Here is an 18,278-nt window from a genome sequence, read left to right on the forward strand (position 1 = left end):
AAGAAACAGGACTTGCAATTCAATAGGAAGCCAAGTTTTGGATAGAAATGGTGCATCAAACTGAGAATTTGTAGCAGAAGTTTTCTGGACCCTGCTCCGTGTACTGTTTCCATGGTCCCAAAGGTTAATCATCGTCTGAGACAGATCTCCAGCAGACTTGAGCAAGACCGCTCTTGAGCGCTGTCTTGGATCTGGCAAGCGGATTCTCTAAAAGCCTGTCTGAGCTTGTCACATTGACCTCTACTGAAAAGAAATCTAGAATACTGCTCGCAAGCCTGGTCTGCTTGTTTTGCCCCTCAAATGTTGCTGTTTTCAAGGCAGCAAGGGCAGGAGAAGGGTGCCTCCCTGCCCTGGGGCACTGTCCTTCCAGCTCTGCCTTGTGGAACCCCCTGAAGGGAGTGAAGCAGAGCAGTGCAGCAGAGCAACGCTTGGGCCTTGTGTCCTCCTTGGGGGATGCCACCAAGTGCAGTGTCCTCCTTCCCTCTCTGTGCAAACTGACCTCTGTCTCATTCACTTGAAGTCTCTGTGGCTGCTGGAGTGGTAGTTTACATGTCATCGTGATGCTGCAAAAGAGTTTTCAATCAATTCTTATTCTCCTGAGTCCTTTGGCAGGAGTGTGCCTCATCATCTCCCCTGCTCTGCACCCCCAGTCCTGCCCTTCTCCCCAGCCATGCCGTGACCTGGTCGCTGCAGTCACGTTCCCTGCTGTCCTGGTGTGACAGCAGTTCTTCACCACCCTCTCCCCCCTGGATGTCCAGCTCCGAGCTGCCCTTGGCTGCTGCTCCCCTGGCAGGGCGCTGCTGGCTCCTGCTCCGCTTGCCCTCATGAGTCTGCTGGGTGCCTGCCGCAGTGGGTAGCCCAGTGTCATGTGGCCTCCTGGCTTCTGTGGTCACCAGTGGCTCTCAGCTGTCTTTTGGGTACCTTCTGAATTTCGAGGTGTGTGAAATTACTTGCTGACTTTATTACAAAGAGCTGAAGTATGCGTTTTCTTCCATAGGCCTTTTCAGTTTGTTATATCTCCTTCAAAATGATCCTGATTTAGAAACAACATCTATCAGTCACAATGTGAAGTAAGGAAGTCCACAAGAAGGTAGAGATGGGAGGAGTGTGAGAGAAAAATGGACCTCAAAGGCAGGAAATCTGCGCTGGAATTAGACATGAAGTCAAGCTCTGGTCACAAAAGGGAAACATCGACCACCTACAAGTTAGCACAAACTGTTGGTAGCAGAACAGCATCGAGTTCCAAAGAGAGTAGACCTGTGCTGTAGGCTCTGCAACCCAGCAACTTCTTTCTCCCAGAGCCTCTCTGGATTTGAGTTCTTGTGCTCCCAGGCAGTTAGGTAAGGATTCCCTTGCCCCAGGTCCCAGAATTTGGCAAAAGAAATGCCAGCTTCACATATAACAACTGAGCAAGACCAGAGCCAGTTGATGGAAATCTGCCTCCAACCCAGATGTGTGAACGCGGGGGCGTGTGACGTATGCTTGGTGCTCAGGAGCCAGATGCTCAGGGAACTTAAGCAGAGATTATACTGCAGCGGTAGTGGATCGACCAAGTCAATCCACTGAGGGAAATAAAGACGTTTTTCCAAGTCTCTGAGGCCAGTGGTTGAGCTGTCCCTTGCTGTTTCCATGTGGTGTTCTGGAGCGCAGCAGAACCGGGAGCTTTTTCCCTCTGGTTCTGTATAGTTCACTGAGTCCCTGGACCATGTTTCACAGCAGGGATTTGCTGTTTTACTTGTGATTTTTTGTGTTTTGTATGTTTGCTAGAGCTGGGTAGGAGACGGGCCTTTATAAAGCAGGACATCTTTGTGTTGGCCTTCCATACTTCAGAGGCCTGTTTCTTGGTGGGAGCTATGTTGACCTGAACACTGCAGAAACGCTCATCTCGTTGCTGTTTAGTATTATGGTATGTGGGTTCAGATGTGATTGTTTCGGCTGCTGTTTCCTTAGGGAAACCTGGTCTCAAAGCATTCAAGCCATCTTGCCTGTCCAAGGTGCTGCAGAGAGTGTACGAGTGGCTTTGAACTGTTGACCTTTCCTGATAGTGCTGCTGGCTTTCCTTGCACTGCTGGTATTCCTCGATACTGAACGTATCAGTGACGCTGCGTGGCGTGTCTCAGTGTTCGGCAGGACTTGCAGTCACCGCGTGGGTGGCTGAGACAGGTGCCCTGAGTAGCACCTCGTCCGCTGCCTCGGGCAGCTCTTCTCTGTACAGCATGTGCCTTTAGACGTGTGTGACAGCATGTTGCAATCCGTCCGAGTATCTCACGTCGTAAAAAGTGTAACCAAGGAAGCTTTGCATTCGCGTCTTAAGCAGTGATGTTTTTTGTTTTGTTTTTTGTGGTAGGGTGTAAGGTACGTCTTCAACCCAGAAAAGCCCTAGAGGGATCGATGGGTTAGGCGAAGGGGAAGCTGCTGTTTTAGTTCTTTGCGTTCCCCCAGATACTTCTAGTACAGCTTGGAGGAGAAGCTCGAGGTGTCTCAGGCGGTTATAACTGAGTGTGAGCACAGCCATATTTAATGCAGGTCCTCTGTGTTGTGTCACTTCATGACCAGGAGAATTAAGGGGTGAGGGAAGTTTTCAGACCTGTGTGGTGTAGGAGACAGGCTTTACAAATTGGTGCGTAACATCATTAGCTTGAAACTCAGAGCTGTGGCCTGACCCTCTCTTCTTGCCGTGAATATCAGCACAGCCAGCTTCTGCTGCTGCAATCCTCAGCATCCAGTTGTGTGCCTGTGTTGCAGGTGCAGCAAACCCAATCTTCCTGGTCTTTCAAGGTTCTTTTCCTTTTCTCTCCCCTGTTCCTCCTAGTGTGTTTGTACACGGGTGAAAATGGGGGGGCAGAAAGCTGCCACATGTTCAGTGGGTGAGGACGGTTAACTTTTAATAGCTTTCCCGTGGTGATTGCAGTATGCACTTATTTAAAACCCTCTGTTCTTAAAACACCGAATGACTCTACTGCAGGATTTGCAACTGTGGTGCCTCAGTATTTCACCACTTAAGGCTTTCTTTTGTGTTGTAGCGATGTAAGTAGTTGGAGTGTCAGTTTCAAACCGGTTCCCTGTCCTTGGTGCGTCTGCAGGGGAGGTGTTAGTTTAGACTGGATATAATTTGCTCTTAATTCCAATGTGTTTTCTGCTCTGGGGTAGTTAACAGGCTTGCTGCTGCCCTCTTTCTGAAGCACATCATTGAGGCAAGGCAGTCCTGATGTGATCCATCAGAACTTGTTCCTCAGACAGTGAAAGTGGGCAGCCAGTGCTGGAAACAAACCAGTGTCAGTACAGGGATGAGCAGCAGCTTAGTACGCAGAGCCTTCAGCAGTATATTTTACTTTGCTTTCACGTTTTTGCAGCCCTTTCCTCTTCCTAAAAGAAGCGTTATGGTGCATTCTCACCTGCCAGAGACCCCAGCCCTTGAGGGGGACATCTGACAGCAGGCAAAAGGACGAGGAGAGGCACAGAAGTCTCTGGCACGAAGGGAGCCAGGAGCCCTCCTGGCTGTGAGCACCTCTCCTGCTCGCACACCCGCACAGTGATTGCGGTGCTCAGGGCGGGCTCCGTGCCCGCCAGGGGATGAGCAGCAGGGATGCTGTGGGCTTAAGGGCTGGTTTGCGGCACCCATCGTCGGCTGGCAGCGGCGTTTATCTAGGCCAGCAGGGATGCAGGGAGCGAGTGACTCATTCAAGGATTCATGCGTGCTCTCCCCCTCGCCTCCCCCCGTCACAGCTGTGGCTTGGTCATCAGCCATTTGGGAACTAGCAGCTTTATTTGGTTGCTGTTTGCAGCAGGCAGTTTCTGTTAAGGCTGTTAATTTTATCAGCTGCCTTCAAAGCTCAGCTGACTTCAGGGTAGACTTAAAATTGTCTTTTCTGCCTCTTTTTTCCCCTCCCTGCTCCCAGGGCTGCTACCCAGGCAGCTGATCTGGCACTGGACTCGGCTGAGGAGGTGAGAACAAGCAGATGGGCTGGAGGCAGAAACTTCCTAAGCTGATCAGCCAACAGCACGGTCGCTGTTCTGGATGTTGGCTGATGGTCGGAGGCTGAATTTCCCTCTGTGGGCACCACCTCAGCCGTGGTGACTGGCAGCTCTGGCTTTGCCCCAGGTGAACCGAGAGAAACACGTTTCATGATGTGGTGGTGCAAGATGAGTGTGGGGGCAGCGTGCAGTACAGGAACTCCTTTAAATAGCAGTTGAAGAGGAAAACTCATCGCCCTTCGTGACAACAGTTGGTAAACTCAGCAGAGGCTACCAGGCACACTTTCAGTGGAGCCGGAGGGTGACGCGGTCAGCAGTGTGTGGGGCTGGTGCTGGGGCTTGTGGCCCGTGGAAGAGAAAGGCCTCCCCCAGGCAGCCACTGGGCTGCCCTCTGCTCCCCTTTGCTGAGGTGGGCAAATCTCATCTGAGCTGGGCTTTCTCTTCCCATGTAATCCTGTTTCCCTTGCACTGCTCTCTCCTTCCCGTGCTCTGTTCTTTCTCTTGTGGCTTTGGCTTCCCTTTAGACACCTCCCGAGTCCTCGTTGTTGCCTCCTGCCTGTGTTCCTGGCTCAGCGTGCCCTTAATGTTTGTCTTTTAGAGGCACATTTCATGCTGGTATTTACTAGTGCCCCGAGGACACGCTTTCTAGGCCTCCCTGCCCTTTGGCTGCTGTCTTGTCGGATCGTGTTTGTTAGATGTAAGCAGCTCAGGAGACTCTCCGTGGTTCTGCGCTGGGGTTGCAGCGTTCCCTCGGCACGACACGCAGCACTCCAGCTGCTCTGGCTGTCTGCTGCCGGGCGTGCTGACGCGGCAGCACCAAGGTATGCTGCCTGGCAGGAGGACCGAGAGGGGAGAGGCCGAAGGAGGGAGGTGGTAGTTTTGGTGACAGGGTGGGCATGGTCCCAAGCCTCATCTGCTCAGGTGCAGGTGGCAAAAAGGGAGCATGAGCAGCCTCTTTCACCTTGATGATTGCTGGAAGTAGTGGCTGCACTGCTGGGGAGCCTCTTTTAATAGGGGGTGCTGCAGCTGTGTCCTGGCTTGGTGCAGCACACAGCACCTGTGGGGCTGTGGAAAGCTGCTTGGGCTCTGCTTGTAGGAGGCCACGTCCTGTTTGCTTTTTTTCGTTTCAAATTCAGCTTGTGTGGGTCCAAGTAATATGCTGCGAGTGGCGGAAATACTCCTTTTGGATCGGAGCTGAGGCTGTCTGGTGGGTAGTGCGGGAGCAGCTTTCTTTCCGCTATTCCTCATTTGTGTGTTCTGCAGAAAAAGGAGGATTTAGTCTTTCGATGTGTTGGCTCAACTTCCCTCCTGCCACCCCAAAATGAAAACTCAACCTCCAGAGAGGAAGTTGCTTTGTAGTACTGATGGTAGCACTTCAGTAATTGTTGGACGGCATTGTCTTTTTCCATCCTGACATGCCTTCCTTTTCCCCTCTCTTTTTTAGCTTGGGATAGACAGCAACTTAAGACCTGTGTGCTCTGGGATCACACGAGAGCTGTAGCCCCAGCCCCAAGACCTCAGTCAGTCTCTGCTCGCTGGGCAGGGTGCGGGGTGGACTTCATCAGCGGGGACGGCTCTCCTGGGGCTGTTGTCTGTCAGTCGCAGAATTTATCCATCTCCTGAGGTTTGGCAAGTGTCAGTTGTCTTGGTCTGGTGCAGTGGAACGGTGCCAAAACGTACCACATCATTTAGATCCAAACAACAGCAAAAGACTTTTTGGGGAACAAGCTGTAGGTGGCCTTACAATTAGTATTACAGCCAAGTCGCAGCATTAACTGCCCCCAGACAAACAAGATCTGGATCTTCTAGCCAGGAGCATTAAACATTCATCAAAACAAGAAATTAACTTAGCCAGGCAATAAATCAAAACCGGAGCCTAGCAGCTGCTTTTTTGGAGAAGAGGTACATCAAGAGCCTCTTTCCCTGGAAATGGGTGAGCAGGCACGGTGACGTGCAGCGTGACGGCTTTCAGCCCGCTCTGTGCCACGCCAAGGTCCTCTTGCCCAGCACGACGCAGCCTTGGTTGGGTGGCAGTTCCACCCAAACAGGGTAAATGTTGGGCTTTATTTAATTATTTGCACTTGTGCTGAGCACCGGACCTCATAATAACACTTGGCTAGGTCCTAGTATGGCAGTGAGGTAGGGTTTCGTGCTTCCCAGTGGGAGATGGGATGAGGTATTGCAGCAGTGGTAATGCTGCTCCTGTCACTCTGTGCTTTGAGAAATGGCTCAAAGTCCATTAGACGTGAGCTACGTTGTTTCTGTCCTCATTTCTCTTTCTGCTGAAGGGTGAAAAATCTGGTAGTGAGGGCCTGAAATTCCAAAGATCTGAGTTTGTTCACGGATTTGTCACTGACATGGGCTCTGGCTTCAGTACCTCTGCTTTGGTTTCCTCCATCCCTTTAAAGACGGGAAAAACCCTTGTGCTGCAGGGCTTGTCGGGCTCTGTAGTAAATGGTATGTGCCTGGAGGTTCCCTGACCAAAAGTAGCTGGTCTTCGCTGGGAATTTCTTATCTGTTTCTTTCCCCAGATCACTTTTCCCCCATGTAAATACCTGCCTTCCAGAACTTCGCTGAAATTTCAGCTTCGCAAGATCTCTGCTTGTGGTCTGTAGGACTGGGGACGATTGGAGAGAGCTGCAAAGGGCAGCTCATTGTCTGGTGCTGTGTGAGCTGAGATGCTGTGGTGCTGTTCGTCTCTCCAGCTCCTTGCAGAAAGTGTGTGGAACTCCTCAAAAACCTAGTCTGTGTGTTTATTTCAGAAATCTATTTTCCTTTCCGAAACCCTGCATAAAACCCTGTTGGGTTGCCGTCACCTTATCCACGTGATGTACAGCCGGCCTGCCTGCTCTCAGACAGTGCCTCCCCAGCTTTCTGACCAAAAAACGTAGCTCGACATGTGCAAGTTGGCAGTGCAGCTGCAGCCTCCTGCCTCCTTGTGCCTCAAGCCCCCGTCTCTGCCTCCTGCTGGGCACGGGGCCGCAGCGCGGTGACAAACGGCCCCAGACCCTTTGCCCAGAGGTGCCGTGGTGGGACATCAGACGTGGTTTTTGCTGCTGTATTTCATGGGGCTCTCCAGCTTCCAGCTGGGTAGGAGGAGCCACCACAGCACCTGTGGAGGAGCAGAGCACGTTCCTTCCCTCTGTCCTGCCTTTAATACTGTATTTTCTTTATTTTTATTTTTCCTACTACCAAGCAAGAGCATCTGGGGGAGGGAGTGTGGGGGCCAAGTTCTGCTGTTGCTCTCAGCAAAGCTGCTGGTGAGCTGGGCACGTGAAACAAAAAATACACCAGCTCCCCTCCCCCATGCACTGGAGTGTTTCTTGGCTCTGCACCCAAACTAGCAGCGGAGCACGTGATTTACTTGCAAAATGCAGCTTAAAAAGCTGGTGCCATTGTGGATGGGGACCCAGGGATGGGAGGGCTCAACCGGGGCTGCCCTGTGTGCAGCTGGGTCGGGGGGCTGGGGGGGGACGTCTGCCCCTTGGATTAGGGAAAGCTGGGGGTGCTCGGAGACAGGGGCTTGGGGGAACGAGTGCTGCAGGATGTGGGGCCGCAGAGGAAAGCGCGAGCTGCAGGAGGCAACGCGGGGGAACAGGCTGAACCGCAGCCCCACGGCACACTGTGGGGGGCGGGGGGAAGGGGGAGCTCCGGGCAGCACTGGGGTGCAGGCCGTGGAGGGGGCACGTTTTGACAGCTGAGCTAGACACATGCTCTGACCTGAAGGATGTGGGATGGCCTTGGGGGGATACGAGGTCGGAGGTGACCACGCACTAATTTTTGCTCTGTTGGTGCAAGAAGGGGAAATTGTTTGACTGGCCGTGGAGCTCAGCATCTTCTGGGTTGAAAACTTCGTTTCTTTTGCTAGTTGCGTTCATATCCCACAGGTCGTTGCTTTTCTGAGAGGTAGGATCTCTGGCTTTTGAATCTCCACAAACCAAATGTGTCCGAACAGAGCTAAAACCCCATCACGTGCATCGCAAGCCTGTGGGGGCCTTTGAGCAGCACCTCGCCGGGCTGGCCAGCGGGGCAGTTGCAACATTCATGGTGGGAGCACGGCTACCCTGCTTCCTGGGTCAGGCTGGTGCAGTTACTACCTTGTGGCCGCAGGAGACAGAACAAGATAAGAGAATTCCTGCCCTTTGCTGAGCTTTTATCTGCCTATGTCTGCAGGTGCTGACCTCTGGCCCAGCGAGGCAGGAGGAAGGTGGCTGCGTGTTGGAGGCGCACTGCTGCGGGGAGGTGCTGGGACGTGTTGCTGCAGGATGGCTCCCGGAGCCCCTGCTGTGGGGCAGGCCTTCCTCCTGCTTCATCCTGGAGGACGAGGCAGGAGGAAGCAAGGAGACGTCTCTCTACAAGACGTCTCCTTGCAGAAGCACAAAATGGCTCTTTGCAGTAGCCAGGGGAGCGGGTGGAGGTGAGCTGGTGGGGAGCTGTAATGGTAGATTTGTGGTAGGACTCTTGGGCACAGCCGCAGGCTGTAGGTACCGGCTTCCGTGGCCAGAGCTGTTAACTCGGCACAGGAGGGTAACCTCAGCAGTGAAATGCTGGGAACCAAAATCCTGCCCTGAGTGCTGTAGCAAGCTCAGGATGAGCTCCTTTGCCCAGATTGCTTTGTTCTGAGTCAGTGTCAGAGCTATGCCTGCAGTGGATCACTTGGGTGCTTGTCCCTTCCCTTTCTATATCCTGGTGCTTGCACGTAGGTTCAGAGTTCGCATCGCTTTGCAGTGCTGGCTTTGGTGACACCATGGGATCGGCTGCAGGCAAGAACTTAAGCTGAATGATGGGAGTTAGAGCACGCCGAGGGGTTCTCACCCTGCTGATGTCCTTTTCGTGTTCTCCAGTGTACTCCACTTAGAGATGTCCATAGGTGGTGTCAGACAAAGGTCCCCCTCTGCCTCCCTGAAGACTGAGGGCTGTTGGCAGCTGTTTGTGGTGCCGTGCAGGGGGTGCTGCTGAACCACAAAGTCCAGGCACCCCATGTAAGTGGGCAGCTACCCGCCTCCTGGGAGCGGTCGTGGTCTGCTTGGTGGGGTCGGAGCGGTGCCTGCAAAGATCTGGGGGACACCTGGGGTCATTTGTCTGCAGGTATCTGGGGTTGGAGTGCCCCAGAAGTGCTCAGAAACCCTTGCCTAGAGCATGTGTGAAGGATCAACTGGTAAAATCGCTGGAAGAGACAAATGATACAGATCAGACCGTAGAGAGAGGCAGTACAATTGCAATTTGGCTTTATCTGTGCCTTGGCAGGCAGGGGTGGCACAGCAGGCCTGAACACCCCTGAGGTGCCACCTCAGTAGCAGTGACTGGGGTGACGCTCACCTCTAGGCGTGGTGCTGAGTCAGTGACGGGACCGCCTGCGACTCGTGAAGTTCCTGGAAAGTTGCTGGTGTCTGTGAGAGCCGAGCTCCCCGCTTCCTCCTGCTGCACACGTCAGGCTGCTTTGCCTCCGCTTTGTGGGGCGGACAGGAGGTTGTGCCCAGGGAGAGCGTTTCTCTGAAGAGCAGAGGACAGGAATTCCTCTCTGCCCACAGGTCCACCTGCTGGATAACCCCAAGGCATGTGTCGGATGGGTTGTGCTGATAAACGGCAAAACCTGCATGTGGAAAGGAAGCTTTAAAGGACAACAAGCAGAGAAATTGCTGTGACAAAGATGGAGACATTTTTTTTTTTTAAAGATCCATCTGTTTTAAGTATTTCTAATATCTTTTTCCTTTTGCCACAGTTGTACATATATTCCTATCTGCCTTCAGTCAAATTCTTTGCTAAGTACAACATAAAGAAATGTAGGAAAAGAGGATAAATTTACCTGGGCACTCGTCAGGGCACTAGTCAGGGATGCACATGGTGACTGAAACCATCATGTCTTCTGCTATGTGGTGTTGGTAATCTGATTTCTATGTTACTTGAACAAAGAAGTGGTGGTATGTCTAAGTTCATGCAGCTTGTTCCTTCCGTTTTTTTGCTTTGTTTTCCCAGAACAGCAATACCGGGGGGTTTCCAGTTGCTGATGTGTGGAAAAGCAGCCTACTACAAGCTGTGTGAGCTTTCTGGCTCTTCCTAAGGCCCGTGTGTCTGCACTTCTAGGGCTAGTATTCCGCTTGTGTGTGGGGGGAGTTGTTTGTTTCGGGCAGGTCAGGAGGGCGTGGGAAAATGCTGGTACAAGGTAATCATCTTCGGGCTTTGGCTAGAGGAAACTCTTTGTCAAGGAAGCGTGTTTGCCAGCAGTTTGTGAAAGAAGTCCTGTCTTTGTGTCCTGTCAGCTCTCGAACCTCCTGCTTTGCCAGTAGCTGAAGGCAAGTGACGAGGATTTCCCCGCTGTCTTGTTTGTCCAGCTTTCCTGGGGTGGGGAAGGCAGCCTCACCCTTTTGTCTCCACTTGCTCCCCCCAGCAGTGTTTGCTCCCTGCTTATTTGGTGGCTCTTGCACGGCTGCCGCAGCAGAGGGCTTCCTGGTGGGAGCGGGGAGGTGATGGGTGCCCTCGCCCTTGGGACGTGGTGCTGCCGGGGTCCTCCTGCACTGGGGGGCTTAGAAACAGCGTCTGGCTGTCAGTAGTGTTGTCTGGAAGGGGGCGGTATGCTGGCACGGATTTATCTGCGGTAGCTGGTCTTTGAGCTGGGAGTGCAGCAGTACCACAGTGGAAATGTGCAGGCCCTGAGCTGCAAAGAGGGGGAGGAAGGGCGAGCCTTTGGGAAGGGTTGTTCTGTGCTTGCTGTTCTTATTTTTTTCTTCAGGCAGCTGCTGTTAGCAATTGTCAGAAAGAATACACCGTGTGTCCACGGGCCTCTGGTCATTCTTAGGGGCTGGTATCATCATCTTTCTTCTCGAGGCTTCTGCAGAAGGGCGGATGGAGGTGCCTGGAGTCTTACTTGCTGGTACCTGGGTTTCAGCAGGCGGTGCAGCGTGGCATGCTGCCTTGTGCCAGCCTGACCCCAGTGCTGAGCACTCTCCGCTGTTCTGTAGTGCAGCGATGTTGGGGAAGGGCAGAGTGTGGGGTAAGTCTGTGGCCTGAGCTCCGGGAAGAGGGAGCTCGCTCCTTCTGCTGGGAGCGTCTCAGGAGGTATAAATTTACCCAAGCACACAAAAGCATGAAGCAAACTGAAGGCTCAGGCTGGTCTCGTGCTACAAAATGTATCTGATGCAAATTCGATTTCTGTCTTGAAGCGACTCAAAAGATCTCACAGCAGCTGGCACCAATTGACTATCTCCCGGAACTGGCATGATGACAGCAATCAAACTGAATTTATTGTCTTGGGTTTGATTCCTCTTCCGGCCTCTTCCCATTCTGAGAAATGTAATCTGGAGCGTATTCCCACAGGAATGCTGTCTTCAGGCCTCCTTCAGCTGCAGTGGGAAAGCATGGCCCTAGTGCGGGATGAGGACAGGTGGGCTGTGTTCCTGAGCAGCCCACGCAAGGCGGGCCAGTTGGGAGCAGCAAGATTACCTGCTGGCAAAGAGAGAAGCAGGGCTTTTTCTTCCTAGCACAGCTTTTCATTAAACACAGGAGATCTAAGTGTGAGGTTTGTTTCTTCTTTTTCCTGTGCTTAGGGAAGAATCTGCCCTCCCATTGGGGTGGCTAAGCTTTTAGATAGCTCGAGACACACGCCTTTTCTTTCTTTCTTTCTTTTTTGAGGCAGGTGCGCTAAATAAAGGGTGAGCTTTAGCCACATGACCTCGGTATGGTTGCAGCTGGGTAAAGAGCAAATAAATACAGCAGTGGGTGTGCTCCTCTGCGTGTGGGGCCATCGCCGAGTGGTGCTGGTTGAAGCAAGTATGGTAGAGCTCACTCTTTCCACCTTGTTTTCGGGTAGGTGTGAAATTAATAGTTTTATCTGATAAATTATGTTTGGCTTTATTTCAGTAACTTTTGTCTGCTCTTTCACTTACTTTTCAATGCTGTCTTTTCCTTGCCAGGAGCAGAAGCGATCAGAAACAGGCACAGTTTTGCTGATGTTTGCTCCTGGAGCGAACACCCTGGCTGCTCCAGGACAGGAGGGGTGAACGGGGTGTGAAAGGCAGGGCTTCTAAAACTCCTTGGTCACAGCTCCTTTGGGGAGCTTGCAGCAGGACGTCGGCTCGGTGCCCTGTTTGTATCACAGCCGAAACACATCCCCCTCTGCATCTCTGGGGAGTCAGAGTGGGCATCAGAGCTTCACCCAGTGATGCCAGGGCCCATACTGGTCACGTGTGCAGGGTGGCAGCGTCAGCACTGCCACCTCTCTGCCTCCCCCAGCTCACGTCCAGCCCAAACCCCACTTGCCTGGGACTCGCCTCTCTCCTGGCTTGGCAGCAGGTGTCTTCTTCTGGTCCTAGCCTTTTGCAAGCACCTCGCGTCTCCATGCAGGCACGTTTCCCTCTGCTTCCCCTGCAGCCCCTCCTCCGCCCCCTTGCTTCCTAACAGCCTGATCAAGTGCAGTGACCTTTTTCTTCATCTTCTTTTTGGTGGTGTTATATAAATGTTCTCACTTGACAGCTCTAGGCTGTGGCAATTTGTAGGTGTCCTGTGCCCTGTCTGTGTGGCTGAGAATGTTCTTCTCCAGGCCTCTGCAACCCTTGGAGGAGAAAGAACTGGTGAGGAGTAAACCTGCCAAGCAGCAGTGCTTGTGGACTGATGCTAGAGCAGAAAATTAGGAACTGATTCCCTCAAGTAGAATGGAGCCCAGAAGCTGGGTTTTTCGTTCTCCATCCATCTCTGCCACAGCATCTTCATGGTAGCAGACTGAGGTGGTCGGACACGGAAAGGATTTTGTTGCAGAAGAGTCAGAAACGCTCTTTTGTTACACAACTAGTCGTGCTCCCCGCCTTGTTGGAGATTGTCAGTTTGTTTTGGGGGAAAGCCACCTGCATTTTGCTTTCTATTTCAGTTTGGGGCACCTATATTTTACATCACTGTCCTATTTTCCTGCTGAGGTCCGATGCGTTTATGCCATAGAGGCTGAATTACTGAGGTTTTGGTTTGCTGTCTTCTGCTCTTGGGCTGGGTTTTGGTTTTATCCAGCTCAGTTAGCGATGGTTACAGCTGGGACATGGACCGTGCCCCGCCACTTCTTCCAGCTGGTACGTGTGAGCCGTGCAGTTCCAGGGGCTGCGTGTTCGCACCACAAGATGCAGTTTCACTTTTGCAGGTCCTTCACTTTGACGAAGGCTGCCAACAGTATTCTTGTTGGCTGTTCAAGCAAACCCCCGGACAGGTCGGAACCCAAACCAAAGAAATTGCAGTTCTCTGAGCAGCTCGTTTCTTATCAGGTGTGTTCTGAAGAACTGTGGTATTAGCTTGCTAGAACGGGGCTAGAGTAATGGTACCAATACTAGAGCAGTATTTGCGGAGCAATCGAGTGAGAGACATTTGGCTAAATATAGTTCCAGCTGTTGAACACAAATGCAGAAATCTTATCCATACAAAGGTCTGATAACCAGGCATAAATATTTGCACTTCAGTTTGCATACCCAGCATGGGAAGGTATTGTCGTGCTGCTTTTAAGCACCTTCTCCTTAAGCATTTATGCTTTAAACTTTGCTACAAATCGTCTGCATACACTGCGCTCTTCTGCCCAGGTAGATAGTCAGCGCTTCAGATCACAGATAGAAGGGCTGTCCAAACAGCAGGAGCCTCTTTTTTTTTGGCTGGAAAACACAAAATGAATATTAGATGAGTGCTTGTAATATCCTGTACTTAAGTTTTAAGCATCAGCTATTGTTCAGGGCTAGACGGCTCTGTAACTTAGCAGGAAAAGAGCCTAATGAAATCCAATATTTGGAAACAGGAGGTGGATGAATTCAGACTTGGAACGGCAGCGCAGAGTTTTGACAGGAAGGGTAACTAATGCTTGGAGTAACTCCTGTGGATATATGGCTTTATTTATCATTTGAGGTCTTGAACATGAACTGTTCTGTTTTCCAAAGGGTGTTTTAGGCAAGGTATGGAAATAGCTGGTGGAAGTTGTGTGGTTGGTGAGAAGCAGGAGCTGACCTATTGCCCCAGGCAGGGGATCCTGCGTTGGCTCGGGGTGTCCCCCTGCTCTCCCCAGCTGCACACTGGGCTTCCACCTTCACTCCGCAGGTGCCTTGCAGAAATCAGCTTGGTCTTTTGGGGAGAGGGAGGAGAAATGACTTGCTTTGTAAGCTCTCAATGAGACAGGGATCTGAACCTGGATATCCTCCTCATCCTTCTAATGCAGTCAAGGAGTGCTGTGGTTCTGTGAGCCACTGCTCAAGCCCAGCCTTCAGCTCTACTGGACTGGCAATTTTTTTTTTCCTGTTTCCTATTGTGAATAACTGTTCTCAGAGCAGAGAGAGAGAAGAAAAACTTGAGTTCCCTGTTTATTGCTCAAGTGTTTAGATACCGGGTTGTTTGCTCCAAGCACTGACTTGACTCTGCCACTCATGCCCGGAACGGGAACGCGGTGCCTGTGCTGTGCCAAAGGCTCACCAGGTGATGCAGGGGCTGTCCTGGGTCTGTCCTGGGTTATGGGGGCTGTTCTGCAGGTCACAAGCTGGGGTGTGATGCGGTGTTGCCTGGGAGGGGTGATTCTGCAGACAGGCAAGGAGCCCAGCCCAGCCCAGGCTGACCTTTCTCTGCAGGGCTGGCGCTGCTGCGCTGGTGCTGCCGGGCTGGCGAGGCCGCACACCGGGGAGCGTGCTTTCTCTCTGCGAGCTGTGCTTGAGTTGGCCTGTTTTGTTGCCCTGGAGACAGAACAGTGTGGTATGCTTTCCCCCGACCAGAAATAGTTTCCTGTACCTTGTGACCGGAGCGCTGTACTCCTCTTCTGGTCCGCGGCCAGGCCGTGCGGTGCTGGAGGGCTGGGGAGCGGGGTGCTGACCTCCTGTCACAAGTTGTGCTGCGCCTGCTGCCCGTGATCGCTAGCTGCCCTGCCCGCTCCCCTCCCTCTGCAGGAGGGTGTAGGGTTGCAGGGGAGCAATTGCTCTTGATTTACATCTCCCGTGGCATTTTGATGGTTATGTCATTTTGTTTGAGCCTCGCTCCCCTCAGCTGTCTGTCCTGGCTGTCAGGGCTCGGTGGCTGAGGAGCACGTGATGAGGTCTTACCTCTCCTTCCCCCTTTGCTCAGCTGTTTTTGCCGTCTGCTTCCCCGTGTCCTTGTGCTCGGGAACAGATTCCCAGCAAGTGTAACTGTGCACGAAGGCAACGTGATCTGGGTGGGCAAAGGATCCCCTCCCGTAGGGGTTCCAAGTAGAGCTGGGAGGGTAAGCAGGAATTCTCAAGCCCCAGGCGTGCGCGCGGGTTACGAATAGCTCGTCTGAAATTTGGGTCCTGCTGCGAGAACGTGGCCTGGGTGCTGGGTGCGCAGCGCAGGCTGCTGCCTTGCAACTGTTTTGCAAAACTTGGGTTGTGAGATGCTGCTAAAAGGGGAGCCAAGGCCCCCCGGCAATGCAGGCGAGGTAGCGCTGGCTCCCCAGGCCCTGGTGCATTGCGTGGATCCTCTCCAGGCTCCTGCCGCCTGCTACTTTGCTGGAGTGGTTCTGGCACGGAGCTGTAAAATATATGCAACAACAACAATAATTTCCAGAACTGAGAAGGAAGGAGAGATGAAAGGAGTAATTTACTTTCCCCCCTCCCTGAACAGCAGCAGATGAGGATGTAAGCACATCTCAGCCCATATAAAATATTAATTGGGACATTTTCTACAATTCAGCAGTGGGAAAGAAGACAGAAATCCTGCAGTGCCTTGAGCTGCTATTCCCAGCTCGGGAGAGGTGTTCTGAGCTGCAGTCTGCCTTGGTCTCTCTCTTCTGCTCATGGGGAAGAGAACAGTTACTCATAGCTGTTCTGTGCAGAGGGAAGGGAAGACCACACAGAGACCGTGGAGCTGTGCAGGCTGTTCTCAGGCAGGGCAGTGCAGTGGGACGTTCCTGATGTGGGTCTCCAGTGGGGTTCCTGTAAATCAGAGGATGCTGCACTTCTACCAGGGATCTGCCAAGCAGCCAAGGCCCTGCTTTCTCCTGAGGAAAAACTTGTGTGGCCCAGGGGATGCAGAGGTGTGTTTTTCAACCCTATGTGCTGAAGATTTGCTGGAGGAGAAATATCAAGATTGGGCAGCTTACTTTGCTGTTCTCTTTATCTGGCTGGGCTGGGAGGGAGGGCAGTCCTCTTCTCTTGCCTTTTCCTACATATCTGCTTCCCAAAGATCAAGAGTTCAGTAGCTTCAGGGGCTGCCCCAAATATTTGCCTCCCTCAGCTCCTCTCAGTGAAACCATGCTTTAATGGAGTAAAAATCTCCTGTCTGAGTCTCAGCAGCTAACAGGCCTCTGCTTTTTGGCCGAGATGGGCAGAATTGCCCTAGCTCCCTCTCCTTGCCCTCATGCATGTTACATTTCTAAGGAGAAGCTATTTTCTGCTCTCCTTGATGTGTTTGTCTTTAATCCAGATGACTGTCCTGCTTAAACTGATACTGCCTTTGGGCTGGAATAGGCATGTTTAGCATTTGGGCAGGACTTCTCGCTTGGAGATCCGGAAGTGCTGGGTCAGCATTTCCCCCGTGACACGGGCCATGGGTGCTGCAGCACGGTTACCTTTACGGCTCGTTGGAGCTGGCAGTGGTCCCTGTGTCGTGTGGTGGCTGTGCCCGAGCAGAAGCTGTGTATTTCTCCCTCCTGCTCTGCCTTTCTTCCCCACTGTTTTCTCTGAGGTGGCAGCAGGTCCTTTTCTATTTCATGATGGCTATTTCTTCAGAGACTGTTCTTCTCCAGCTTTGGCGGAGGTAAGTCTCAGACTTCACTGGGAGTGGCGTTGCGTGTTTGCGTGCCTGATGGAAGAGTGGTGTCTTTGTGCTGCTGCTCACTTTGAATCCACGCACGGATTATCAGTGTAGCACTAACTCTGTAGCAGGGACAGAGGTCCTCTGCAGCCTCGAATGCAGGTGCCTGCACAGCCCTTGTCTGCAAGAGGTGTGAGGTTTTGGGAGATGGTTCCAGCAATTCCTGGTCTCACCCAGGCCTCTGGATGTCTGCTGGGTCACCGTGTCCCTTTCTTTCTTGAATGTGAAAAAGAGTCAAGTTCAGAGTTGTGGAGCTGAATACCTTGTTTCTTACTCTCTTTCAGATCACCAGAAACTGGAACGTGAAGCTCGAATCTGCCGACTTCTGAAGCATCCAAATATTGGTAAGCTTCTCTGGGTTCAGAGGGTCAGGGGTGAGACAGGAGTGAAGTGTCTCATGAAGCATGCAGTAAGAGAGCAGATGGATTCCAAATGTTCACCAGAGCTTGTCAAACGTGCCTGTTGACATCACCTCAGTTTCTCTTGTCCTGTTCCCTTAGCATTCAGGCCCAGCAGCACACCCAAGTGTGCTGTGTGTACGTCCACTTCCCATGCAGAGCTGCTCCTTCTCCATAGTTGATGCACGACATGGTTTTAAAAAAATTTTTAAAAATCAAGGTAATAGTTTTATCTTGAAATACAAGAAGGAAAAAATAAGATACGTCTTCAAGCCAAAAATAGAGTTTTTACAGGACTGTAGAGAGAGGGCATGAATTTAATCTTGTTCCAAAGCACTACAGAATGTTATGCCTCAAGTTCTATTCTAGTGGCATTTTACATTGCCAGAAGTTACTTTGAGGAAGATATTTGCACCATTTATCTTTTTTTTTTAGGCTCTTTAAGTAAAACCTGTAGGATTCTAGCACAGATCTAATTGAACTTAATTTTGGGGGGGGAGACATTCAGATACACCAAGTTGCCAGCTTCAACCAAACCACTGTTAAATGTTGCTGTGTGGGAAACCTGTAGTGCAGTTTGGTCTTCGTTTTGCTTAGCTCTGTCACCACAGATAACTTCTTCAGGGCATCTGTGTGGTCTCCTCACTTCCAGCTTCCTAATCGTATGCTCCTATCCTTGAACGACCTGGGAGAGGAAAGGTGCTTACAGCATGCCACACAGACTGGTTGTTTCAGCTTTAGGCTGTTCCATAGGTGAAGAAGAAGCAATTTCAAATAGGGTAGGACTTCACGTCAGAAAGCAGAAAGCTTTTCAGCAGAAAGCTTGTTGGATCTGAGTGCAATTGTGGAGGTCTGACATGAGGAGAGGAGCAGTGAGCACCTTCTGCAGTAATTTGCGGTGAGAAAAGTGATGAATATACCAGCCAGTAAACCTACTGCTTGACAGTGTTTAGAATTACTGAAACTCATGCTACTAGCTAGTTACCGAGCTTCATTTGCCCCATAAGGCTCGTTGCCCTTAGTTTAGTAGGTGATGTCACTTCTTATTTTGGCCTGGACTTAACTTTCATCTTTCCTTTTATCAGTTCTTACATCTTTTCTTGTCAGGCCTTTCACAGATTAAATGTTGTACCC

General features: G+C 51.7%; 1 protein-coding gene across 16 annotated transcripts in view; it reads left to right on the top strand.

Annotated features, from left to right (window-relative positions):
• The window catches only part of CAMK2G (calcium/calmodulin dependent protein kinase II gamma), a 111,235-nt gene that overhangs the window by 33,124 nt on the left and 59,833 nt on the right, over positions 1-18,278 (top strand). For 15 of the 16 annotated variants that reach the window (XM_035329762.1, XM_035329745.1, XM_035329749.1 and 12 more), the window contains exon 3: positions 17,031-17,090. In XM_035329762.1, coding sequence (XP_035185653.1) covers positions 17,031-17,090 — 60 coding nt within the window. Of the gene's footprint in view, positions 1-11,624; positions 11,779-17,030; positions 17,091-18,278 lie in introns of those variants that run through there. The other variant, XM_035329746.1, reaches the window with a different exon arrangement.

The sequence above is a fragment of the Oxyura jamaicensis genome, chromosome 6 (assembly GCF_011077185.1).
Source record: "Oxyura jamaicensis isolate SHBP4307 breed ruddy duck chromosome 6, BPBGC_Ojam_1.0, whole genome shotgun sequence".
In the NCBI taxonomy this organism is placed as follows: domain Eukaryota; kingdom Metazoa; phylum Chordata; class Aves; order Anseriformes; family Anatidae; genus Oxyura; species Oxyura jamaicensis.